This window comes from Saccostrea cucullata, unplaced genomic scaffold (assembly GCF_032062105.1).
Source record: "Saccostrea cucullata isolate Sc308-1 unplaced genomic scaffold, CSIRO_AGI_Scuc_v1 ctg53, whole genome shotgun sequence".
In the NCBI taxonomy this organism is placed as follows: Eukaryota; Metazoa; Mollusca; class Bivalvia; order Ostreida; family Ostreidae; genus Saccostrea; species Saccostrea cuccullata.
In genome coordinates this window covers 365,001-392,500 of record NW_026936258.1, presented here as the reverse complement: position 1 = coordinate 392,500, position 27,500 = coordinate 365,001, and the positions used below count along the sequence as shown (strand labels likewise).

At 35.1% G+C, this 27,500-nt stretch overlaps 1 protein-coding gene across 1 annotated transcript in view; it reads right to left on the bottom strand.

Annotated features, from left to right (window-relative positions):
* Positions 1-24,361, bottom strand: part of LOC134245137 (histone-lysine N-methyltransferase 2C-like) — a 47,951-nt gene extending 23,590 nt beyond the window's left edge. The window contains exons 1-39 of the mRNA XM_062727402.1: positions 24,242-24,361; positions 23,738-23,886; positions 18,748-19,495; positions 18,430-18,632; positions 17,409-17,460; positions 17,004-17,222; positions 16,716-16,852; positions 16,305-16,414; positions 16,033-16,137; positions 15,860-15,917; positions 15,449-15,626; positions 14,918-15,032; positions 14,615-14,805; positions 13,794-13,911; positions 13,555-13,630; positions 13,308-13,417; positions 12,937-13,056; positions 11,291-11,398; positions 10,764-10,892; positions 10,448-10,552; positions 10,139-10,320; positions 9,590-9,867; positions 9,416-9,496; positions 7,765-7,962; positions 7,401-7,556; positions 7,197-7,301; positions 4,827-4,942; positions 4,390-4,663; positions 4,150-4,215; positions 3,768-3,890; positions 3,447-3,524; positions 3,171-3,291; positions 2,685-2,872; positions 2,276-2,349; positions 2,103-2,135; positions 1,824-1,941; positions 1,455-1,529; positions 1,051-1,161; positions 35-741 (exon numbers count right to left, since the gene is read on the bottom strand). Coding sequence (XP_062583386.1) covers positions 35-741; positions 1,051-1,161; positions 1,455-1,529; positions 1,824-1,941; positions 2,103-2,135; positions 2,276-2,349; positions 2,685-2,872; positions 3,171-3,291; positions 3,447-3,524; positions 3,768-3,890; positions 4,150-4,215; positions 4,390-4,663; positions 4,827-4,942; positions 7,197-7,301; positions 7,401-7,556; positions 7,765-7,962; positions 9,416-9,496; positions 9,590-9,867; positions 10,139-10,320; positions 10,448-10,552; positions 10,764-10,892; positions 11,291-11,398; positions 12,937-13,056; positions 13,308-13,417; positions 13,555-13,630; positions 13,794-13,911; positions 14,615-14,805; positions 14,918-15,032; positions 15,449-15,626; positions 15,860-15,917; positions 16,033-16,137; positions 16,305-16,414; positions 16,716-16,852; positions 17,004-17,222; positions 17,409-17,460; positions 18,430-18,632; positions 18,748-19,495; positions 23,738-23,744 — 5,973 coding nt within the window. The 5' untranslated portion in view covers positions 23,745-23,886; positions 24,242-24,361. The remainder of the gene's footprint in view (positions 1-34; positions 742-1,050; positions 1,162-1,454; positions 1,530-1,823; positions 1,942-2,102; positions 2,136-2,275; positions 2,350-2,684; positions 2,873-3,170; positions 3,292-3,446; positions 3,525-3,767; positions 3,891-4,149; positions 4,216-4,389; positions 4,664-4,826; positions 4,943-7,196; positions 7,302-7,400; positions 7,557-7,764; positions 7,963-9,415; positions 9,497-9,589; positions 9,868-10,138; positions 10,321-10,447; positions 10,553-10,763; positions 10,893-11,290; positions 11,399-12,936; positions 13,057-13,307; positions 13,418-13,554; positions 13,631-13,793; positions 13,912-14,614; positions 14,806-14,917; positions 15,033-15,448; positions 15,627-15,859; positions 15,918-16,032; positions 16,138-16,304; positions 16,415-16,715; positions 16,853-17,003; positions 17,223-17,408; positions 17,461-18,429; positions 18,633-18,747; positions 19,496-23,737; positions 23,887-24,241) is intronic.
* Positions 24,362-27,500: the final 3,139 nt, after the last annotated feature.

Sequence of the window (27,500 nt, the reverse complement as noted above, 5' to 3'; positions counted from 1 at the left end):
CCCAGTGTAGGCTTTTCATGCATTACAGACTTACAGCTGATTGTTCCCTTGGTGGCTCCATACCAGGATGAAGAGGTTGCCCGTAGACATCGGGTCTAGACGTGGGTGGACCTGGGGGTCTGAACGGGAGCCTCATTCCCGCCTGGCTGCCCATTCTGTACAGTTCAGAGGGTGTACCCTGTAATGGCTGGCCCATGGAACCGGGGACAGAGCTGGGAGGAAAAGGAGGCCGCAGATGGTCTCCCATTCTAGGGTATATCTCCCCTGGCTGTCTCGGACCCACATCTGGACTTTGAACCTCTCCTGTTGGTCTAGGGCCAGGAGTATGGGGAGGAAAAGCATAAGGATCCTCAGCATGAGAAGTCTGCGTAGCTGGCATAGAAGACTGACGGGAGAAGGGTGGCCTTGGAGCCCCTTGTGGTGGAACCATTCCTGGCCGAGGCGTGTGAGGGGGCTGTGCATAAGGATCAAATGGGTGCCCTGGGGCAGGACCATGTCCGGAACCGATTCCCTCCATTGGGGTACCTGGAGGGTTTTCATAGGAATCTGACTCCTGAGCCTGACCGGGCCACTGCAGTTTTGAGGGGGACTTTTGGGGGGTTTGTGGACCTGACATAGGAGTTGAGGGCGGCTTAGCGTAAGGATCCTGACTGTAAGGGTCCATTCCTCCTGAAGCTGATCGCACCATGGGAGGTCTAGGAGGTCCACCCTGAGGGTGCCGCATTCCTGGTGGTGCCATTACTACAAATAAAATCAAACTCAAAAGATTAGAATACTGTAGACGTACTTTTTTCCACGGGGTCATAATTCCGCGGAATCTCAATTTCTGTTTAATCCGCGGGTAGAAAATTACGCGGATTTTGTAGTTTGTCACTATATGCCTTACATTTATATCAAGTAGACTTGGACAAATTTCCGCGGAAGATTTGTGACCTCGTACATAGCGTTAATTAATACCACGCGGAAAAAAGTACTTCTACAGTATTGAGATTTTCTTCATATACAAGTAATTAAGATTTATCCTCCTACAATAGGTGTTTCACAACTTACCTGGATTGAAGGGGTCAGGGTGTGATCCCATCATCCTAGGATCCTGTGGGGTGGTGGGGTGACTAAGGGGGCTCTCAGGTAGACTGCCCGGCATCTGACTAGGGGAGTGACCTGTCAATCAAGACCAATTCTAACTTATTTACATGTACAGGTATGCACACACACGTTTTCTATACCACTCTATGAGGTCTTTTTGAGAATACATGTATTTATAATATTTGCAGATGGATGGCTGCAATTTTACACCTGTACTGGGCATTCTGGATTGAGCAGTGAGAGATCCTTCTCTTGACAGAATTTACTTCTGTATGGGACCTCAATATTTACAGATCAATCAAAAGCTCAAATCAACACAAAAAATACATTCTAATCCTTCCTAAAGAAAACAAATTTTCCATAAATACCTTCTGGTGTGGTCATCACAGAAGGACTACTAGGTACTCTGTTAGAAGGGCTTGGGCCAACAGGAGATCCCATACCTGAAACAAGATTCATCTCAATTACAGACTTCACAGAGTACATTGTACTAACAGGTATTCTTACTGGCTGACTTACAATAGGTACCCAGAAAATAAACTGAAAATGAATTAAATGGCATAGAACTACAGACTCTAAAATTCTCATTTACATGTTCCCTTTAATAGGATATGCATCTAGGTACATTTCCTGAATGTATTAGTGAAATAAAAAATCTGATTCCTCTTTGAACTGAAGTTACCCATAAATAGCATCATACATGGTACATGTATTTTTAAAACAAAATTACTACTTACTGTCCCCTGGAGGGGGATAGGGAGAGTTCTGAGGGAGAGGCATTTGCCCCTGGGGTCCTGGAGGCATTGGCGGTCCCATTACAGGGGTTTTATTTTTCTTTTTAAATTCTTGTGTCTGCTACAAAAAGAAAGTACAGTCACTACAAACGGAAATGCCCTAATTTCAGTAATAGGGATATTGAGACAACTTAGCTGGATTACATACAGGTTGATGAAGGCTATCAAAAAACATTGAAACAAATTGATTTCGGAAGTAACCAGAGTAATCAAACACTATACCTTAGTGTTAGCTCGGTTTTTCCTTGCCTGCATCTAAAAAAAAAAGACACCAAAAATATAACTAAAAGGTAAACCAGTAATAATTTTATATTGAAAATATGCACAGTAAAGGTACTTGACAATTAAATGTGATCAAACTACTGATTTAATTTTATTATAACCCTATTTCTCACCAAATAAGGTTGCTTCTCATCAGAGGATAACTCTCGCCAAGCCTTTGCAATTTTCTTCACTCTCTCAGACCAGTCTATAAAAAATAACAGAAATATTTGTTATAAATAAAAAAAATATCAACAATATCTTACTTTCAAATTGAAAATCCAGTATTAAATCTTCAAATAGTTCTCCCCATAATTAGAGTATTAATACAAGTGCCTCTCAATTCAAATAACAATTATCTACCTTCTTAACTTTACAAATTAAACTAGTCTACATCTGGGATTACTCTGTTTGCACCTGTTAACCCTGTACCTGCGTTCTGTTGTTTGAGCTCGGGATGCCTCAGATTGCAGTATAACACGGCGGATATAGTGTGTCTATCTATGGTATATCTATGTTCTGTTTGCCCCCCTAACCCTGTACCTGGGTATTGTTGTTTAAGCTCAGGATGCCTCAGATTGCAGTATAACACGGCGGATATTGTGGACTTCTCTCCCAGATCCTCGTCACACTCCCACTTCAGCATGTTACGGCGACTCGTGGTTGTCCCCCCGCCGTCCTCACCATCCGCCCCCACCTGCTGCCATGATGGCGGTTCTCCTCCCATCCCCCTGTCAAACAACAAACTCTAATCAGTTTTTTCCCTAACAAATTAACTGCACAAAATAACCTTAAATCTTGTGATTAACTGTTTTATCTTTCTTAAAAATTGTTTCACATTTATAACTGTACATGTATATGTTAATATAAAAATAGTTTTAATCTCCAGCTAGCTGTTCATACTTTTATCTCCACATTTCCTATCAAAATACTGCTCATTCTGCTTTTCAAAAGCTTAACAAAGATTCCTTTTTTGGAATATCACAAATTTGTGCAGATCTTTTCTCTGGGTGATAGAGCAAAAAATACCTGTAGTCTCCATAAGGCATTCCAGGCATTGGTGGCATCTGTCCTGGTTGCTGCATGTGGGGTGGTAGGCGTGGTACAGAGGAGCCAACCAGCGGGTACTGAGGTCCTCCACCGGGTACAGCTGCAATTTTTCAAGCATTAGTTCAGTTGCATTGAATTCAACAGGCTAACAAAAAAATAATTGCTGTTACTTTTGCATTGAAGATCCTATGATCCAACTGAAGATCTAAGAAAATTGCTTATTTATTAATATTTGATTTTGTATTGTAATATTACATTGATTAGGATCTCCATCGGGTTGAAGGACACCCTTAAATATGTCATCCACTGTCTGTCCATCTATCTGGGTCAAATCTGTAAAGGGAGATAATTATTCATCAGCCTCAATCTTGGAGGATACAAAATGCTGTAAACTGTTTTCTGCACTGCACATATTTTATCAATCATAACGTACATTGAATAGCAATGAATGAATTATTATAACTAAGATCTCTCTAATTTTTTTTTTCTAAGTCACTTTATACATCTGTAAGAATCTCACAGAAAAGGTACTAAGTGCAGATAAACTAAAACATGTAGGCTGACTTTTAAACTGACCATCAGGAAGCATTTTATCGACATCAATCGTGGTCTCCACGTCAGACAGGATGTCCGGGAGCTCACCGCTGGGGCCCGCTGTCGGCTGACTGGTGGATGGCTGCTCCTCTGTCATAGGCAGATCTGTCAAAACAAAAACTCAGCTCATTTAATACATGTACCTAATTATGAGTCATAATTAATTTGTTTTCTGCTTATATTTCAAACAAATTAGAAATCTGCAAATTTCAATACATGAAGTACTTTTAATTTTAACAAAAACAAATTATAGAGCAATAAAAAACATTAATCTGTGCATTTCTTTCACATGTTCCTGATGGAGAATCATTTAAAAACAAAATCTGTATCTTCTATCTATTAGATAGTATATGTCAACATTTACCTCCATCTTTGAATATACTCAGGAGATCATCATGTGGCAGTTCTTCTAGGTCTGGTAACACATCTGCTGTAAAACATAAATCTCTCTCTCAAAATGTAATGAATTCAGATAAACATTTCACCATATGGAAAAGATAGATAATCCCTCTCTGCATTTTGTACTTCATACAAACATATAAAACTAAAGCCAGACTACTGCTATCAACTGATTTACATGGATAATATTTTTTTAACGAAATACCTATAGGGTTAATATCACCACTAGTTCCAGGAAAACTAGGAACTAATGAAGCCCCGGCTGACAGAACAGACTGAGAGGTTCCAACAGAGGGCAGGGCTGCAGGGAGCTTAGAATTCCCCTGGGTCATCTCAGGAAACAGCGAGGGCTGGGGGATGTCCTTCGGCAGGTTAGGGGTGGACGCCCTTGATTCGTTGTCGGAATCTGAGTCGGCTCTGTGACCTTGCTTGACCTTGGCTTTACTTTTATCAAGAATGTCCTTTCCAAAGAAGGCTTCCTAAGGTTAAAGGAAATTGACATTCAGTTGTTAAGATTGGAATATGAAATTATCTGAAGGAATTTTATATAGATGAACATATATAAATTATATTATGAAATTTTGTTTACATTTTCAGAGATAGTGTCCACATTTTTGCCTATAATAAGTATTTTGAACAAACCTGTAGATAGTTAGGGAAACTGTTTTCCAGTTGACTTTTCTTGCGAGCTTGACGTTTCCTTTGTTTCTTCATTTCACCTTCCCCTAACTGAATCGGAACTGGTTCACCATCTTCACCTAATGAAAATTTAAAGAAAAAGTGAAAATGTAAGATAGTATCTGTGTAACAACATATATACTAGTCTTGTACATGTATATAGCGACTTGAGATTTATCACTTTAAATATCAACTTGACTACAAGTATTTCACTACAAAGAAGAGCATTTTCTATATGTTTAAACTAGAACTGTCCAATAGGGACAAATACCCCCGCTGGGTTTTTCAGAGTAGGTGCCAATTCAGAAATATTTTATGGATCTAGTAAGAGGTTTTCACTATTGTCTAATAAAGTGCCCCACCACAGCATGATACCCCCATCAAATATTGTTCGATAATCATAAATTGGTTAGGGTGCAAGAAAATCAAGTAACCTTGATTAACAGATTGACACAGATTTCAATGATCTAATTTCCATTTCTTATCATGCTTAAAATATTGTACATACATCTCTAAGAGACTTACAGCGTAGGGATTAATTAAAACAAATAATACATCATATAATTCTAAACTGGCTGTGTTAGAGCTTAACAAATATCCATCTGCAGCTTTCAATTGTTTATTGCATATTTTATGAAATAATGGAAATGCTACAGTCTAATAAAAAAAATCAAAAATTAATTATTCTTTAGACTATAAAATTCTAAGTGAGACATGACTGCAATTTGTTGCAAATATATAAAAATTGAAATGTAATTTTTTTTTTAATGAACACATGTATAATTAATTTTAATTATATTATTCAATACTAATTCAGTTTTAATCATACACTAAAACATCAATTTGTTTTAATTAAATTACACCAATTGAAAGATCTTTATCTGAACTACAGCCATCAAGAACTCTTAATTAACACAAGCAACTATAAAGGCCGGTTTACACTATGCATCTTGACACATGCATCTTGGATGCATGTGTCAAGATTCACAGTGTAATAGCCCCTTGTTTCAAATTAAATGGGTGTTGCATCTTGAACGATGGAATAGAACTTGTTCTATTCCGTGCTTCAAGATGCATGGAACTGACCAATGAAAAGAAAGGTCAGAGTTGATATTGAATCATGAGCCTTATTTTTTTTCATATAGTTTCAAAAATAGCTTCCCAAGATACACAAAAAACAGAGAATACTGATTAAAACTACAATTAGAAAAACTTATTTGATTATTATAATGTAGAGGAGTTTTTCTTTTGGAATAAATATAAATTATATCTTCCAAGAATTATCATAAAAATGAAATTAAGAATGATTTGTTCAGCTAAAATAAATCCGGAAATGAAATTTGAAGGTATTGTTATTTTTTTAAGTAGAGAATTTTCATCTTTACAAAGTATTCTGAAGATGCATGCATCAAGACACATAGTGTAAATAAGAAGATGCATGAGGCAAAATTGAAGCATGAGTTTAGATGTATGTGTCAAGATGCATAGTGTAAACCGGCCTTAAGGCCATTTCTTTTTGCCCAACTCCCAAGAGATAAATTAAGATAACACAGCATGATGCTCTTGTTAGTTAACTCCTGACAATGAACTCATTAATTTCTCTCTAATTTGACATGCACATTTCTGCTATCAAAATTTCTCCTTGACCAGTGCTTGATAATTATGCCCATGGGACAAACTGAATTCCTTTCAAATCATTAACATTTGTTACAGAATTTGCTGTAAAGTACATGTATATGATAAAAAATAAGTTTTTACTTAATTTAGCATTTTTTAATAAGGATACAACTATATTTTTACATTTTTTAGGATTATGAAATTTAAAATTTTAAAGACTTATTTTTTTTAAAAAAATCAGTTAAATTAAAGGTCACAGTGACCTTGAAATAGGTCGTGACACACCGTCTACCCAAGATGCATAAATTGTCCAAGTTTGATGATTGTAAGTCTAATAGTTTTCTAGTTATGAGCCAAACAAAATCACAAAATAAAAAAAGAAAAAACGCCTGTAAAATGCAGAAAAATCATCCAATCATGATGAAAATCCCAGGTGCATACCTTCATATGGTGAATAATAAGTGTATAAATTTTCAGACAAATCCATCCAACAGTTTCTGAGAAATGGTCCGGACAAAATCTTGTCTACAGACAGATGGACAGACAGACAGACGGACATGGTGATTCCAATATACCCCCCTAAACTTCGTTTGCGGGGGTATAACAATTAAATCATTTAAAACTCCTACATGTACATGTATATTACACACAAACAAAATGTAACCTCACTGATCGGCCAGTAGTGACCTACATAACCTTTATAACCCCCGACCCTACCTTCAGGACGAGGTTGTCCATCTGCCATTTCTGCAGCAACTTCTGACATCTGCCTCTTAACATTCGTTTGTCTACTCCTTTGTTTGGCAATAAATCCTCCAACACCTGAAAATAGGTACTGTATGTTATAAATTATTTAAAACCCAGGACAGTATTTAACTGACAGCTTTAATTGGACTTGATATCTTCAAATGACAATCAGACCCAGTCCAATAGTGGTCCTCTTCTTTCTCTCTTTCTTCTCCCCCTCCAGGGGGATTCCTGGGGGCACCTGTCCAGTGGGGCTCAACAGGGAGTCCCCTTCCCCTCGGGCTTCAGCTGGTAGGGGGGTAGACATCTCACTGACATCATCGAGGCCATCTAAAATTCCCACAAGTCTCAACATGTTAAAACTTCATGTAAAAACTTCTGAACATTTAAGTTAATGTAAAACTCAGATTTCAAAAGACATTGAAATCAACACATGATACAAATTCTTCTGTTCCACTTCTTTATTTTATCTGGGTAGTTAGAGATCTATTCAGTAATTTTTCACAATGATTAACAACTCTTCCTGGTAAAGTCCAACCTTTTTCTAGTTCGTCTCCCTCCTGAGACATCTGCGTTGTCAGGCGTTGCCCTGGTAACATATCAATTGATGGCCGTTTGTTGGTTCGCCTCTGTCGCTTCACTTTCGGAATCTGTATGGTTATTTCCTGCATGTGTTGTACACCTGTCTCCGATAAGTAAACCCCGTCCATCAAGTATCGCTTTTGTGGAATAGGTTCTATAATATTCAAGTGCAATCTGATCACTATTTTTGGAAACAAACTACAAGTAATGGATTGTCTCAATCATTTTCAGAACTCAACAATATTAAAACAACCCTTGACAATCAATTTTACAACTTGAGATTGTATAAATATGTAAATATGATAAATTGTATTAATGTAAATCTGCTGAATGTTCCTCATCTACAATGTGATAGACATAAGAAAGAAGTCAAGAGCAATTATTCGGATATTTTACACAAAATCAAATTCTAAGTAAAAATCAAAATATTCAAAAAATATGAAAGCTACAAATTAATTTCATACAATAATTAACATTTATTGACATAGACATACACATATAGTAAACATGTAGGTGCAGGCAACATGGTATAAAGGCTCTCCTGAGTATATGTATATGTCAAAATCTGTTTATACATTACATGGGCTATCAAAAATTTAAGTGTTCAGCAAGGCTTGCCTGATCTAAAACTTTATCAAAGAAATTATGCATGAAATAGTCTCAGAATTTTCATACTGAAGTTTTTAAAATCTTACACTTCATTGTCACAACAAAAAAAAACCTATGTTTATGCAAGAAATTTTTATATGCATCCTACAAAAATGGAAACATTTGTTCATTCAAAATTGTCAAGCAGGGTTGATTTTAAAATGACAAATAAAGCTTTTTGGTGCAGCAATAAAGGTGTTTTCTACATGCAGATATTACCGATAGGGAAATAAACTGGAGGAAACTTGGAGAAGTAGCTGCTTAAGCTCTCCACTGTCAACAAAAAGGCAAGGACCTTCTTATTCAGAACAAAATCAATGGGGTTCAAAAGAAACTTTTACACATTCCTTACAAATAACAAGTTCTCTCTTTTTTTTTTTGTTTCTTATCTTTTTTTTTTTTTAATACAAATCATGTTTCCTCTCCTCAAAATTTTTATAATTACAAACCACAGATACATTCAAGTAATCCCCCCCCCCCCAAAAAAAAATATTGCTTTCACTCCAAAACAATTTGAACCCCACCTTCTCCAACAAAAAGTTTTGAAAGCAAATACTTAATTGAAATTAGATTTATCTTCATGAAGTTTATAAAAATTTTCTGACATAAGAATCCATATTTTTTTTTCTTATTCAATGCATGTTTTAATTATTCATGGTAAAGAATATATAACTGAAGAACATGCAAATAAATGAAATTTCAGCACTTCAATGTGCATTGCTAAAGTTCAAAGCAATTTCACAAAATGTTTTGGAAAAAATAAGTCTAAAAAATCCCATCTTTTTCAAATTTTCTTGTTTCAAAATCCTTGAAAGATCCCAAAACAATTCATTTTGTAATAAAGAATTTAACAATAAACTGATATGTTCAAGATTTTACATAAGCTTCTTTAAATTCATTGTACATTTCATAGTCTAGTATTAGTATATCTGTGTAGCAGTAATAACGTGAATGAGTACCTGGCTCTCTGTAAAATGGCGGGGTGGAGGGTTCTTCCATCTCCACAGGGGGTGGTGTGGGTGGTGCAGGAGGTGGTGGCACTACAATAAATCACACAGTATATATCATATTCAACTGATCTACATTGGAAAACACCAACTCCAGTCATCATGATAAATGTAACATTGACTTACACGGTCCGTCTTTGCCTGTCTTTGGTCTACAGAACAGACACTGATAGTCGTAATCGGCAGCCCTCTCCATGTCGTCCTCTGACCGGAGTCCGTCACATAGGGCGTGCAGCCAGCGGTTACACTGTAGACACTGGATAATCATCTCATCCTCGTGGTACTTGTGTCTACACACGGGACAGTCAATCTTACTGCGACAGGGACCACACTGGGTGTAATTGTTCTGCCAGTTACAGCCAAAGCCTGGAGTGGTGCTGCCACAGTTCACACACATCACACACCTACACAACAGGTAAATAATGTTACTGGTAATATGTGTGTATATAGTGCATTCAGCACACGATAGGTACATATTGTAACTGATCAAGTTTGTATACAGTGCATTCATCAGACTTTCTAAAACTCTTCCATCTTAAGATTAAGGTCACTGAATATCAAATAACATGAATAATGTGTTTAATCCTAATCTACTAGGTACATGTCAGTTGCAATTTAATACCAATGTATATGTGTTTATCTCTAAGGATCTACTAAGAAAAACTCTGGCCTCACCATTTACATTTCCAGGTTCCTTTTGGTACATGATTCAGGGGTGGATCCAGACAATATATGTGGTAACTGATATCACATTCGTCACACAGGAGTAGTCTCCCTTCATCATGAGGCTTCCCGCAGCCCTCACAAACAGTGCAGTCAAGGCAACGCCAGCCTTTCTGAAGAATCACCTTGGTTACCTGTAAACAACAATTAAGATTGAAGTAATGCATTCCACAAAACACTGTATAATTTATAACATCAATGCTGCCTAAACAAATAATTTTTTTCCCTTCTAATTATAGCCGATTTTTATTCATCTCTGACCTTGACACTGGCACAGTACGGATGGTAACACTGGCCACACTGGGTACAGACTATAAGCTTTCCTTCCTCTCCACGACCAAAACTGCCACAACTTTTGCAAACATCCTGTAAGAAAATCAACATCTTTGGAAACATTTCTTTCATTATCTTAGAAAAATATTACATCCTTAGTTAGAATAATTCAAAATGTAAAGGACCAAACTGTAAGATATAAAAGAGGGTTTAGCAATTTGATATAAGGTACTGTAAATTCTTTATCTTATGTACTTGATACTACTGAATGGCTTGTACATCATCTGTTTGTTAATTACAGTACCTGATCTAGGACAAATCTATCCTGAGCGTTGGCCAGTATAATGGTCTGTGGATGGTCATCACCATCATCTTCATCCTCGGTAGAAAACTGAGTCTTCTTGGGGGGTTCTCCAGGGAGAGCTGGTGATATCTACAGGTACATAAACATTTACATGATCAAGCATTGAAAGTACTGATGATGGATACAACTGTCACAGTTAAGAGAAAATATAAACCAAATTTTATTTTTGCAACTTTTCAGTCACTATGTTAAGAATTCTTTCCCTTTTTCAATCCCTTACCCTTCAAGACTCTTACTTTAATGTTGTCATAACATTTAAGCATTGCAATTGTCTCAAAACAACTTTCTCTAAAATTAAACCTCTCATGCAGTCTCTAAAACACGGAATTCTGAAACACTTTTTTCCCCTTAAAATAATCGTAAAATGGAACAAGTTAAAAGTATTTTCCTTGGTGATAAGGCCACTCAATGGTAGCTTAGGGATATTATTTCTGAGGTGGACATGTGTTTAAATTTCCTGTGTCTACCTGTGCTTGTAGTCCAGGCTGACTGGTTTTAAGTTTTGGTTTGGGTCCCCTCTTTCTCTCACAGAAAGCTGGGGGTCTCTTTTTCTTCTCTGGTGCCATTGGTCTTCCCTAGAGGAGAAATGATATTTATACTTTACAAGAGGCCCACGGGCCTTATAGGTCACCTGAGTATCGTGTAACAACTTTCAAACAATTAACTTTGGTTCGTGTTTTAAACCAGAGGCCATGAAATTCACAATTTTGAAAGAGGCACCATTGCTTATCATAATTATAAACTTAGCATGCTTACTCTATTTACTTAATACCCAGAGGTATATCAGAGTAACAAAGAGAAAATGTACTTCCACTTTATGATCAGTTTTGCACCTCACTACAAAGGAACCACTGGCCCTGGGGCCACATACCTGGTATTTCAAATTTTGCGAATTTTATCATAAAATTGTTGATTAATACCAAAGAGCAGATTTCAAAGCATTAATTTATTGTCAGACTTTGTGCCCCCCCCCCTCCCCCACCCCGACCCAGGGGGCATATAAAATAACCATTTTGCTAGATGCACCTTTCTTCATTAAAAATATATATACTTGGATCATTGGCATAAAACCCAGGAGCAAAGGAAAAGATTTTCAAAGAATTAATGTATTTTCACTATATAATCAATAGAGCCCCGCCCTAACACCACAACCCCTGACCCTGGGGCCATAAAATTCACAATTTTGGAAGAGGCACTCTTGCTTATCATAATTGCGTACTTAGTTGGTTTTTTTAATACCCAGGAGCAGAGAAGAAGATTTTCAAAGAAATAATGCATTTTCATTATATAATCTATATAGCCCCACCCTAGTACTAGAACCCCTGACCCTGGGGCCATGAATTTCACAATTTTGATAAAGGACTCAATGCTCATTACAATCATGCCAACAGTTAGACTGCTTGATGTCCAGGAGTAAAGAAGAAGATTTTTAAAGATTGCACTAATTTTAGTGGTTTTGGCCCCACCCCTCAGGCCCCAGGGGACAGGGACCATGAAATTCAAAATTTTTGTTCCCCTTCACCCATAGATGCTTTATGCCAAAATTGGTTGAAATTGGTTGAGCGGTTGCAGAGAAGAAGCTGAAAATGCTCAAATGTTAACACACGACGCACACCGCACACCGCCAGACAAAAACGGATAGCAATAGGTCACCTGAGTTTATTATGTAGTGTAAAGTTAGCCATTTAAAGCAGTGCTTTCATAACAATTTAACATGCACTTATTGCTAAATAACCAAAATTTTTACAACAGAGTTGTTGAAATTTTCAGAAAATTATTATGTTTACTGCAGAATCATCAGCTGTGGTGGACCAATGTTCAGTGTTATATTCTGATGATTAAAATAGAGACTTGTGCTTTTAAAAAGTATGATATACAATATATAACTCTGTTATATTCAAGCACATATATTAATATATATATATATATATATATATATATATATATATATATATATATATATATATATATATATATATATATATATGTAAGTTTCTAAAAACTCAATTCCTTGTAAATTTTGATGTACATGTAGGTGTATAAATTTACATAAAAACTTTAAAAGTCTTGTTTACAATGTAAATTAATGGTATAAAACGATACCAACACTTACCCTTGACCTTCCAGGATTGGACACTCCTATTTTCTTTCGGCTCATGGCGTTCAGTTTTCCTCCTTTGCTACCAATACCACAGCCCTCTTGTGGTGGGTGAATATGGGGAGGGCTAGAAAACTGAAACAAAAAAAATTTAAATGACAAAAAAATCAAACACTATAATTACACTATAATATTTAATATCTTTAAAAAAAAATGTGTTTGTGAACCAAGTTATTTATCAACTTCCTTTTCTCATTGAAAAAATATCGAAAATGAATAACGTTCTCGATAACATAAGCTTGCTGTAATGTCTCATGTTAATTTCACTTTCCTTCATGAAATATCTACATATGTAAAAAAAAATTTTAATAAATCAAACATCCAACCTTTTCCAGTGCATTGATGTCTATATCCATGCTAGAGATGGAGTCTTCATTAAGGAGGAAGGAACTGGAGCTTTCATCCATTATGGAGGATGCATTTTCCATGTCAGAATCTGTAAATTAATCACATCAATATTTTGATACAGCTGACATTTTGCAGCAACCATTTTTGAGTAGAAACCTTTCAAAACAGATAGATATTTGAACAGCTTACAGCAAAAACTATGCATGTACACATGTATTTACTTACAATTACCTTTGATGTCAAACATTTCATTACTTGGCTCCTCATGGGAAGGAAAATTAAAAGGAAACACCGATTCCATCTGAAATATTAATCAGTACAAGTATATGATTTGTATCAACTGGTGTACATAGAATCAATTTATACCATACTTGTACAAATTAAAACACCCACATTTGAAACGATGCTTAACAACATTTGGAAGAAAACAAGAGAAATACAGTGTAGTTTCAGTAGTCACTCACTCTCACCTCTGGGTCTCTGTTGCGACAAACAGAACACATGTAGTCCACCTGTTCTTCGTTCTTCACTCTCTCCAACATCACATTGTCAATGTAGTCATCACATTCAGCATGAACATGCCTACAAACATCAATCACAATTTAGGCCATGCAGAGTTAATTCCTTGGTTCTCAGGCCCTTTTTCAAGAAATATGATGAGGGAGGTAGGCATTTTTAAAAAAAAAATTATTGCCCCCAAAACATGATGAGGCAGCTTTTTACATTGTAAAAAGCCTCGAAAAATGATGAGGGAGGTGATTTGTTGTTTTTATTTTATTGATTTAGCAATAAAAAGGGTCAATGAGGCACCCTTGGAAGAGATGAGGGAGGGCCTGAGAGCCAAGAAATTTAATTTTTATGGCCTTAGTACAAAAAATTCCAGGCCTTCAATTACATGTATCTCAACACACAACTAAGTAAATTTTTGAAGATATCCAGGTTCTACCAGCTAAGAAATCACCTCAATTTTACTTTACAGTGGAGTTTCATTATTCCAGTCTCTTCGATTTACGTATTTTTTTGGGAAACAAAATAATTATTTCTGTATTCCAATAAATCTTATGAAAATCTGTTTATATAATAAAGATGCTTCATTAACCCAGATGCTAATATATTGGGACCACAATCATACACTTCATGAAACTCAACTGTATAGAATCTGGCAATATGAAACATTGCCTTTAACACTTTAAATTCAATTGGTATGTAATTTTTGTTGTCTTCATAATGTTAAGTGTAAATTGTTAAGTTATTATTACTATAGCTAAACTTTATCTGAACGCACTTTTTGCAGGTGTTGCACTGTATCATGGCTTTCTGTGTAAACTGTCTGTAAGCCTTGCCACACAGTGGACAGGACAGGCCCTTGTTTCTCTGCTGGTAACAACTGTCACACACAGAGTAGTTCAGGTGCCACCGAGAACTGGGGCCACTTCCTGGGGTTCGGGCACCGCAGTCTCCACACACTCGACAGTTCTACAATACAAACAACAAACTTACAGGCATCAAAGTTTTGGGGAAACTTTCAATATGATTTACAGCAATTTTGTTCAGTTTTGACATGTCTGTGTGTTTATGTATGGTATACCTTGCACTTCCACCCATTCTTTGGTATGGCGGTCATGACTGGCTTCAGACAGAAGGTGTGGTATCCTTTGTCACACGTGTCACACACCAGCATCTTACTGTCCTCACCTGGTTGTCTGTCACAACAGAAAGCATGGTTAAACGATCTCCTTTACAAAATATTTGAACACTGCATCATGAACAACATATATTGTGAATGTTAGGAAAGATCCTGTCAGAGAATTGGACCTTGCGTCAATTTCTAACTAATTTATGCCTTTCTAATACATAATAAGGTTCTGCCAGCAAAGAAAAATTAATTATTATAGTTTTACTTTACAGCAGAGCCTAGAACATTAGGTAAGTTCCATGTCTGAGAATTGGACCTTCAGTCAATTTTTAAGTAATTCATTCCTTTTTAATGCATTTACAATATATACAAATGCATATCAATTATGCAAGCAATTCCACGAAAAATTTCAAATTCTAACAAAGATTGATTTTTACTAAAAGTTTGAATCTGGAAATCATTTACTTTTAATGTAACTCATACCTGCACATTTGGCACACCTTACAGTCAGGGCACTGCCAGCCTGCCCTGACCTCAGGAGAGAGGGCTACTGAGGGATGGAGACAGCTGCCATGATAATGATGGCCACAGGAAGTACAGAACAGCTGTTTGTTGATCTTGTCGGCTTGGCAACACAAAACACAGTATGCATCCTCACCAGCTGAAAGCAAATGAAAAGTGGAATATCAAGAGCAAATAAAATTTGATCTAAATTAATTATCCTTCATCATATTTGTAAAACAAAGTACATGTATACACTTGAACCTAATTTCCCACTGCGTTTAAACTCCAGATAACACTACATTAGTTCCATATAGATGAAAATTTATCTTTGAATTTAATATTCTGTGAATAGACTGTTTAAAATCACAAAGTTTGAAATCTTGTTCATACCAATAGCCTCCGCTTGATCTGAATGATCGGGGCAGAGAATAGACAGCTTCTTCTTGTCCTAAATACAGTAACACATGATTAACATCTCCTAAACTAAACACTGACATCAAATAATACATTAATAATTGTTCCACTATTTAAGGCCTTAAGCTTGTCTGTCTTTGACATGATACCTGGAAACATGCCCCAGCAGCAGCACAAGGGTAATGGTACTTCTTTGTACACTTAGGATAGACACAGTTAATAGTGGCTCCATATCGCCTACAGTAACTGCATTTCTACAACAGGAAAATAAGCATGTAATGTTTCTTCTTTCTTCCTTTATTACTTTATTTCCTAGTTTCACCAAAGGATAAATCTGTTTTTTCTCCTGTATAAATGAAATCAAGATTTCAAGAAAATTTTCCTTGAAATATTGTGAGATGGCTTTAAAATCTTAGTATACCTGAGAAAGTCCATTGAAGACAGCTTTGTCGACAAACTTGAGAGTTCCATCCCCAGTAGAGCTGACTCCATCTGACCAGGCAGCACATAGATGATGTGCCCACACATGACCTAATAAAAACCAAGACATCAGCTATCTTTTGTGACATGGTAGGTTATCTCTCTTGACATTTTTCTCTTATCTAGGAACTTACACCATTCATATTTTTCCTCACTAAAAAAGAGGGGGTAGGATGGGGTTAACATTTTCAAAATTTCAATTTACAGTAACCCTCCTCGTAAGTATACATCTCCATTTAAACCCATCAATGACTAAATTTTCAGAACCACGGTCAGTATCTTCTAAAAAAAAATTACAAATTTTTTATTTATGTGACAACTTCCAGAAAAATATTTACACAAGGAATATTACCTGTTGGTTCAAAAACATGCATAGCTTCTATTTCCTCGGGGAAGCCTAATACTGTAAGTTCATCCCCCAGGAGCATGCAGGGGTCATCCTCATTTCCTGTTCTTCTCGGCGAGTGACTCTTCTCTCTTTCCCTTTCACTACAGGAACAAAAACACATATTCAAATACACAAGACTACAAAACATTCCTATTAGTTTTCTAAACTTTAACCTTCACTACACATAATCAAATCAAATCTTTTCCTCTTTTTCTTCCCATTCTTGAGAGAGCTGTAACAGTCCCGCCTTACCTCACTCCCTTTATAGGCCCTCTATTTCTTCTCCATGTCAATGGTTTGGAGGCCCCCTCCTTCTCTAGTGACCTCTCATCAAAATCAGCAGGTTTCTTGTCATTTTTTGCCAGGGTCTTTCGGAAGTTAAAGCCTTGAGTGGGCTCAAATCGAAAGATTTCCCCCTGACCCAGCAAGCTCCTCTCTCCACAGTTACACAGACCACAGACACGAACTGGCCTGATTAAAAAATTAAATAGAATTATCTTAAAAGGAATGTACTCTCTCCTGGATGTTAATTTATTTAAAAATTTACATGAAGATATCAGCAAAGTTGTTTTTTCACCTTGAAGTACATGTACTACATTCATCATTTTTATATAGATCCATAATGGCATAAAAGATAAGTACACTGTAAATACTTACAGCTGGGAGTCTAAACTAGCTTCATCCATATTTTCAGACATCACTGTTGATACTTAAGGAAAAAAAGAATGAAGTTATTATATTTTCCTATTAACCCTTTAAACATATTCTTCTTCAAACAGAAAAAAATTGAATGGTGAGTCATAGTGTCAATTATTTCCTTGTCTTATAGCACTTGAAAGGGTTTGATTTGTGATATTACACTTTAATACAGACCTAATTTTAAAACTTAAACATTGTTTTCTGTTACAATACCTAAGCTAAAAGTTACATCAATTTCATATAAATTCTTTGAGTTAAAAAACTGTTAAAAGAAAACAATGTACACCAATCCACAGTATTATTAAATTGTTATAAATGTTTTCTTTTTTCTTTTTTTTTTTTAAATTTCAGGGACCAACCTAGACCCAAAATTTAGGGAGACTTCACTTCTCCCTCAGAGAAATTTAGGGAGAAGTTTTGAAATTTAGGGAGACTTCTTAGCGCATGTGATGCTCACTGATCATTATAAAACTTTATAAAAATGAAACTATTTCATTGTTTACAGTGTATAACTTACAAAATACTTTTCAATAATTTTTTTCTGTATTGAAATCCTGGTAAAAATAATTTAAGAAGGAGAAAAAGCATCTGAATTTTTTTTTCCAATTACAAGGTATATCATGTATATCTAGCAAAAAAACAAAAACAAAAAATTAAAAAAACAACAACAAACAGAACAAATAATAAAAAATAATGACAATGTAAAAGTTTTTTTTTCATTTCTTGCATAATAATTAATATGCACAATTAACTTTTAAATTCTATCTCTTCATTTTAAATTTGAAGCCTCATTGCATAGTCATAACTTTGTTATTATCTCTTCAAAATTTGTTTTCAATCTTAATTTTTTTTTTCTGAAAAAGTTTTGATGTACTACCTACTGCATGCTGATTTACACAAGTATTTCTGTTTAGCACTGATGCAAAGAACCTACAATTGAAATCAATATTTCACCCCCCTTTCCCTTTGTTGGACTTACCATCTTCATCCATTTCGTACTGGGTGGTTTCTTCCCCTGATTCCATAGAGAGGGGGACCATCGGCCCCTCAGCCTGAGACAGTGAACTCTGGCTCCCCGAGTCCATCTGTTCTATAGGTGGAAATATCTTCCTGCTGATGCCTGCACTGTTGTGTAGAATCCTCTGAGCTTTCGTAACAATAGATTTGGCTAAAGGTTTGCTCCTAAAAGACAAAGTGAAAGTATTTTTGTGTATTGTGAAAATTCTTGATATTTTGTTGTTTTCTTTCTCTTTTCTGGCAGAATATTTTTATGAACAGTGCTCACACTGATACTTACGACGATGACCTCCTCCTTGGAGCTGGTTCCTGACCATCTTTTCTCGGCCTTCCTGGTCCTCGCTTGATGTTCTGAGACAAAGACAAACTTTTGTTTTGCTGAAAGAAGTTTGGATTTGCCTGGGGAAGTGATACAACGGGCAGAATATCTCCAGGAGCAACAGCCAGCAAGGACTCTGAGAGACTAGACTCAGGGAAAGAGGAACCCAAGTACCCCTCGGGAGGTGTTAAATCCTCCTGGTGAAGCAGGTCAGGGGGAGGATCAGTGTCAGGGAAGATATTCTGGGGGTCTTCCGGAAGTTCCGTGGGGAAGTCTGTGAACTCTCCCTGCTCCTCTAAACTGGTCAGTAAGGGGGCTGGCGAATTGGAGTCCACATAAGAATAATCTTTAATCTCAATATCCCCTTCCTCCTCAGTTTTCTCGTAAGCAGCACTGGTAATATCTGGCGGGCCACTCGAGTCGCTCAACTCGGCTGCCTCATACGTTGTCAGTGTCAGAAAGTCGCCTTCTTTCTTGATGGCCTTCGTGGGAAGGTTGGTATCCTCCTCTGGGTTAAGGTCAGGGGGGTCACTGGTATAGGGGTCATCTAATGAGTAGGTGTCAGTTTGTGTGATATCTGGGGGCACACTCGTAGATGACTGACTGTTGTCAGAGTTGATATCTGCTACGACAGACGACTCAATGATGTCAGATGACAACCGAGTCTCTGCTTCTTCGACTGTGTTCTCCAACTTTACTGCCTCAGGTCCTACAAATAGCATGCTACAACCTTATGGGTATATCCCCATCTCTGAAACAAGTACTAAAATTTTGGTACACAGTAAGAGAGAAATGGGGGGGGGGGGGTGCCTTAATGCCGTCATGAGAGAGAGGATAAGACTTCACCTTAGACTCCCTTGACACGAGTAACCAAGCTATAATTAACATTGAATATAAGAAAATACCAATCTAATAAAAATATCGCAAGACAAGTATAGAGTATGGATAATATAATAATCTTTCAGCAAGTAGGATGCTTAAAATTTAAGAAATATTTATGCAATACTAATTTTTTTTTTTCAAAAAGAGCAAAAACTTCAATCGAGTTATGATTTCTGATATTTAGCGTACCAGGCAGGTATTTTTTCACTGGCTACTCATATTAGAAACATCAGTTAACAGGAAACATATGAAATTGACCATATTGACACTGAAGTTTGTATTAGTGATTTAGATACAAGTATATTTGTTCTAAAAACTATCATGGCAATGTAACAGTCTTCCTTAATATAACATATAACAGAATTATCACACAACAAACACTGGTTAAATTAAAGATAAATAAATAAAAAAAAAAAAGTTCATGCACATAATTTAAATACATATAACAAAATCACACAAAGCTTAAACTTTTGGTCTATAATTAAATACAGGAACATGAGCATGCAACTTAACATGTATCCTTCTGGACATATTATTTACATCTTGTGAAAATGCTATTGCTCTGATCTTTCTCAGCATGCTGGATCTGTCCTACATTGTAGAGAGACGCAGTAACACACAAGGACTGGTAGTTATGTTTATCTACACAGCACGATCACTCCTCCCAAGGACACACGCCACTAGCATTAATGCTTATAAAGCTAGGCATATTTATCATTAATACTGTGAGTGAAATAGTATGTTAAAATGTTACATATGATTGTATAAAATGATACACATATACTGATGACAATATAAATAAAGATACATCAAATGAGCCCACAGAAAAGGTAATTATCAGAAGTCACGTGAAAAACAAAATGGAAAGTCAAAGTGCCACATCAGCCTGAAGTTTTTTTTTGTTTGTTCATAGATGGTTTTCTCATGACATATCCCCCCCCCCCAAATTATTTCCCATGATCTCCAATCTTGGTGAATTTTCCGCTTTGAGCAACCAATTTAAAACATTTTACATTGATAGAGATTTGAATTTAAGGCTTTCATAAAATGCTTATTTGTCACTTGTCAGAGAAAAGTGTTATCTAAACCTCAATGCTCTGCATGACAATTTTTAATTAGTTGAAACAGGTCATATTTACGTCCAATAAGATGGCCAAAGGGAAATAAATCCCTCTTACAATGGAACAAAAAATGAAAATATTCCCCACTAAAATTATAAGTTGATTTTCTGTTTCTTTCTCTCTTCATCTATTTCTCTTACAGCGAATTACGGAATAGTGGTTAAATTTTCAACAGCTTGCTGGACAGCTCAATAGGGTATTTAATTTGGTCTAACAAGTATCACATTAGGTTTGAATCTAGGTCACAAGGTTACTCAGGTGTAACATTAGATTTTACAGGTAAATGTGAGTTGATTTCAATGTTGTATGAAGCCACATGTACATGTATGTGCCAAAGTCTTATGCTGAAATACATGCAATATTTTTCTTTAATTGCAAATATTTTTCAGTAAAATTGTATAGCTCTTCAGTAATGCGTACATCTTCTGCATACTATCCTTTCTAATTCCTTCCAAGTCTTGTTACTTCCACCATAAATACCCATTGTAATCTATTTTCATAACGTATAAGTAATTTCATATTAGAGGGTAAAATTTCTCTTTGGACAAAATGTTAGTAAAAAAATATCACCATCACCAATTAGATTAAACTGCTTAACATTGCTTAATCTAGCATTCAAATACATTGGTTCTTCCAAAACTTTGAGTACACTATTTGTTGTACATCAAAATCTCATCATCCATGATAAACTCACTGGTTTGATTTTATAATTTGATAAATTTACTAAGGTTTAAAATTAATTTATATATATAAAAACTAAAAGTTCTTAACTCTCATCACTGAATAATTCTCCAATTGTGAGAATTTGCTTTAATTTATAATGTTACCTCTATGTTATTTTTTAAAATATGAAAAAATAGAGTAAGAATTGAATCAATGTAAAGAATAGAATGAATAGCAAGAGTAGTCAATCTTAGTCATATATATATAAGGTCTTTTGTAAAACAAGCTCTAAATCAATTCAAATTTCAGAGAATTTTTTTCAGAGTAACAGGCATGAATATAGAGAAATTTAATGGGTGTAGAAATGTTCATCATAATTAATTTAATACATTTTATATGTGTTATTTATATCATTCCAAATATTTATAATATTATTCCGTTTACAAATATATGCCTGTTTATGTATAAGGCATAAAGTGGGAAAATTGGAGTTGGGAGCTAACTTCCTGACTTTGTTAAACAATACCTTTTGTAAGAACAGAAAAGAGGGGGCTGTCATTCACTAATTCTGCAAAAAATATTTGCAATTAAATAAAAGTTCTGCATGTATTTACTGCATAACACTTTAGCCCATAAATGTAGCTTCATACAACATTGAAATCAACTCACATTTACCTGTAAAATCTAATGATACACCTGAGTAATCTTGTGACCTAGATTCAAACCTAATGTGATACTTGTTAGACCAAATTAAATACCCTATTGAGCTGTCCAGCAAGCTATTGAAAATTCAACCACTATTTTGTATTTTGCTGTAACAGGAAATAAAACTGCTAACATCACATGACAACAATTCTGTATTATCATCACATATTACTTTCACAAAGCCAAATATTGAGAGTTCTGAATTACTAAGTGGGAACATAAAATGTATCTTTACATAAAATTATAAAGTGCTTATAATTAATGCTTAGTGTGTTAAGACAGTGTGTAAGATGTTAAATGAAGTTGTTCATGTCATTGGTAAAGTTGACAAGTTCACACTACAGACGAATGATGCATTTTTGATACCTCTAATCAAATGTTCACTATTGCATGATTCCAAAAAGCAGGTTTGTTCCATCACCGTTTTTTTCCTTTACATTCCAGTCAATATACAGGGTGGATCCAGGGCAAACAAGGTTAAAAAAAACTGCACTCAGAGATGTTCAAAACTATTAAGCTACATACAATTTCTTATAAAACATACCTTTTATTCAAATGATCAATTTTACCACTTCAAATGCACATCCTTATATGAAGTATTATTTCAAATCTCTAAAAAAAACTCTCCTAAAATGATGCAACTATTTTGAACATCTCGATGAACACAACTTTTTAAATGCCAACATTATTAATCGCATATAATAAAATGTGGTTACATGTATATCAAACTATAAACTGAAATATTTTTGGGTATATTCTTTTAATGTTTTTAATATGATGCGCAATATTAAAGAATGATCATCATTTTTTCTTGGATGCAAGGTTCTCATAATAAATTCAAAATGATTTTGTACAAATGCATGCAGAGTTTTTCGAATATATACTTGATATAAAATGGTTCTGTTGTCTGCAGCCAGAAGAATTTAGGAAAAAGTTATTAGATATCTTTATTTTGAGAACCAATTCAGGGTGTGTGCAACAATATAATGTGTGGAAACAATGACCATTTTTTTTTTTGAATTGTGAATTGTACAGTGTTTAATAATAATAAAAAAAAACATGCAATAAAACTTTAATTATGAAAGACGGACTGCTTAGCAAAATCAATTCAAATGGTTTACAAACTCAATTAAACATCATCATTTGATGTTAAAGAAGAAAATGCTAACACATGCTAACATTAACTTGTGAATAATTAGAATTAATATCAAATCAATTCTAATTATTTAGAATTAAAGGATAAAACTTTTAAAGATTTCAACAGAACAGTGTAATTCTAGAACATAGAAAACACAATTATTTATTGTGCGTGTTGCAAGACAGTGAAAGTTAAAGACCTCTGTGCATGGATCGAGACTACAAATCATGTTTCAGATTTAAATAATGTCATGATAAAATGAACTGTTTTTGGTAAGTATAGATTTTAACATTCTACGGAATAATCAATGAACTGTCAGTCAGTACAAGAACCATAACTCATGCGGGATTTTATCCTGGATCCACCCATACGGAGACTAGCATACGCGGCCAAGACTACAATGCAAGTGAAGAACAAACTGAAAATGCCAACTGATACCAACCTGACATGGAGAGTAGTAGCAAATGCTGACGTTTAAGAAGAAAGAGATGCCAACAGGCAGCGGCCTAGCCGAAATAAAATCCTAGTGTGGCGAGGAATGGGAGCCCTGTCACCTCCATAAACTCTGCTTCAAATCGAGGATATAAGAATCTTCAAGTAACAGAAAATATAAAAACAGAATTCTATATTACACTCAAGCAGGAAAAAATAAATAAAAAAAAAAAACAAACGTTTCAAATAAAAGATATACAAAGCAAAACAAAAACAATACGCTGGTGAACATATTTTGCGGACCCATCGTGAGTTAATTTTGTCTCTTATTCGGATATGGTGGCACTGTTCTGATAGAATATAATGCATTACTGCACCTGCAACTTGAAAGCTATACTTGATACAGATCATAAACGATAATCTAATAAATGAAAAGCGGAAAACAAAGCCTTGATGCAATAAAAAAGTTATGAAGCCCCACCTATTCTACCGAACAAGCTGTGCATGTACTTACAAAATCATTAAGGAAGATTACATATCAGAAATACTCTTTAAATTTAGATGCGTTTTAACGCACTTCAATTACTGAATTATTCCCATCGACAGCACAAGTTCTAGGCATTGGACGCCATCTTGAATTATCAAGTTTGAAGAAACTGTAGTTCCGTGTGCTTTTTCAAAGATGTTTTAAAAATGTCATCACATTACATATACGTATAAACTGACACTTATTTATAATCAAATGATATGAAAAACTGTTAAAAATATTGGGTATCAAATTAACATATAGGCGTTTTATGGTTTATATATTCATGCGCACTGTTAAACTAGTTCCTACACTGCCTGGTTCTTAGCAATCGGGAACGCGATTGATGGCTTAGTGTAAAAACTGGACAAGATAACAGAAATGGGTCGGAAGCTGTGGAGGAAGTTCCGGAAATCATCCAAGATTTTCAGTGTTATGGATCAAGTTTTGATTTTTTATTATGTCAAAAATTATTTTTGAGTCAATTTTTAACCCATCCACCCCACCCCCCATTAAAAAAAAAAAACAAACAAAAAACAACCGAAATATGACATTGTCCAACTCGCAGTTATTTTCGCATAATATATCAATATTACGTTCAGATAACATTAAAATTCTTTTTATTTTTTAAAACAAGTGGGGGGGGGGTCTTTAATAACCTGACAAACGAAAAGCCCCCAGCCCACCTTGCAAACTTAGCAATGTAAATTCTATTGGGTCGTTTGGCTGATTTTGGATGTTTACATTCATTGCAAATGTTTGATCTTATATAACACTATTTGAACAAGGCGTTTTTACTTAAGAAATAAACAACGTTATTTAGTGAACATGGCGTTATGAATAGCAATTGCTCTGCTGGCATATTCCATGATGCGCGCTAGCGCATCATGGAAAATATGCCAGCAGAGCTATTGCTATTCATTACTCCATGTTCACTAAATAATCGTTGTTTATTACTTATATTTGCATTCTTTGATGTTGACAAGAATATCAGAGGAAATCCTGACTTACATAAGGACGCAGCTTCTTCTGTCTTCAGTAAAGAAAACCATACGGCTTTAAAATCAATACACCTGATCAATACTCCATTTCTCTAATAAATCACAATTTATAAAGTATTTCCCTCTCAAACACAGTTATCTGGATACAAGCAGCGCCGTCATCACATTCTCTTAATTTTTGTTTTGATGCAGTCGTGACGTCATCGATCAACGTTATTGAAATCCTCTGACAAAAATCAATAATTTAACACTATGACAAAAATGAGAATGCTTTTATTATGATTATTACTCCAGTATGCTTTTCTGTGATTTTTTTTGGTACTTTTTCTATTTATTTTTTCTTGAAATAGATATAGATATCTACTAGTTAAAGAAATTTTCTCTTTTTGAATGTTATTACCCAAGTTTGAAGAGTTATCGTTCTTTGTACAAGTATGCATGATACGAAAAAATAAAAATATGGAGTTCTATTCAATTTTTTAAAAGTTTTATTTTACAATTAAATACTTTGACCAAAATCAAATTTTTAAAGATATCAAACGGCAATTTCAAATTGTTCTGAATCCCTTTTTTTCCAAAAAATATTATTAAAAACTTATATTTAGTCCTTTTACGAAACATTTCATATATATACTTCTCAACACGGTACATAGGTGTAGTGGAGCTTGTTCTACACGAGTGAGATAGAGCACTTGCAGTCATAGTGGAAGCAGTTGCGTCTATAGTCCTATGAACGCAGTTGATGGCTACATGTTCATAGTGGGAGAGAGCAGTGGATATGCAAATATATCTCTGTAGAACACGTTCGTCATGTAAATATAAATTGATTGATTAGTCATAAGCGATCTACGTAATTTCACAGTGACGTCATAAGTGATCAACGTGTTCAACACATTCAATTTATAGCGAGCGTCGCGAAGCGAGCTCAGTATAGACTTACGTGTAAGAACAGATGAAATTGGGAATGAAATTTGTACATACGTCAAGCAAATTTTGTTGTGAAACATTCCCAGAATTCCTTTACTACCCAATGTCCTTTATTTATAAATAAATAAATAATTACGTACGTAAAGCATAAAAGGCTTTCAGTTTGTAGAAATCTTTCAAAGAAACAAAAAAGAACTCTGCAATGTTTTTCGACCAAAATTGCACTAGGTCTATAGTTTCAACCAGACGCTCGGCTGTCTCCGTAAGCTCCGACGAGCTCCGTGACGTCGTGTGACGTCACAGCTAGTCGAGATGTCTCGTGCGGCTCGATGTTTGAAAGTGTTTTTGATGGTACAACTGCGCTCACCCCAACGGTCACACCTTAAAAAATATAACCGTGGAGTTTTGAAAAAATAAACCCTTTGTGGATTTAAAACGTTAATTTTATTACTATTTGTAATAAATCAGTCACAAATGTTAATATAAGTAATAAGGTATCAGTTTTTGAATTTTATTGGGATGTAAAACGGGTTGGCGCATGATCAAAATCTTCCATAAAGTCTTTATGGGATTTGATCCCGTGATCAACCCGTTTTACATCCCAAAAAACTAAAAAAAAAAACCAAAAAAAAACCTTATTTCTTAAAAATACTGAGATTTTTTTTTTTTTTTTTCATTACTAGAAAACGTGAGAAAACAGCAAATAAGCCCTTAAAGTCATTAACATTCGGGTTGCCTTGACTAATATCATGAACAAAAATTAGACCCCTACAGGAGTTATTATAAAAATATAGTTAAAAAAAATATACATATGTTCACTAATGTAAAATTGTCCCTGTTTATCATATATCTAAAAAAAGAATCATGAGTTGGGACTTCATACTATGTCATGTAGCATGATGACAAGCTGTAGAGGAGAATTTTATTTTCGTTCCCACGAATTTTTTCTATTTCGTGGCCATGAATTAAAAAAAAATCTCATACAAAGTCTATGGCACGCCAAATTTACAAAAAATGAGCTAAACATAGTTTCATAGTCGATAAACTAGGCTTATCGGTTGTAAACTATAGTTTATGGACTGTAAACTATAGTTAACAACATTAATCTATGTTAAAAATACATCTGTAAACCATAGTTAACGCAATAATCAATGTTTTAACACTGAATCCGGTATACATGCATTTAGTAGACATCTAATTTTCATCATAACGCGAAAATTTTGCGTTTATTTGCGAAAGTTTCCCATTATAACGCGAAAGTTTGTTTGTTTTTTTTTTTTTAAGCACGAAAATGAGCTCAATGGGCTCATTAAGAAACG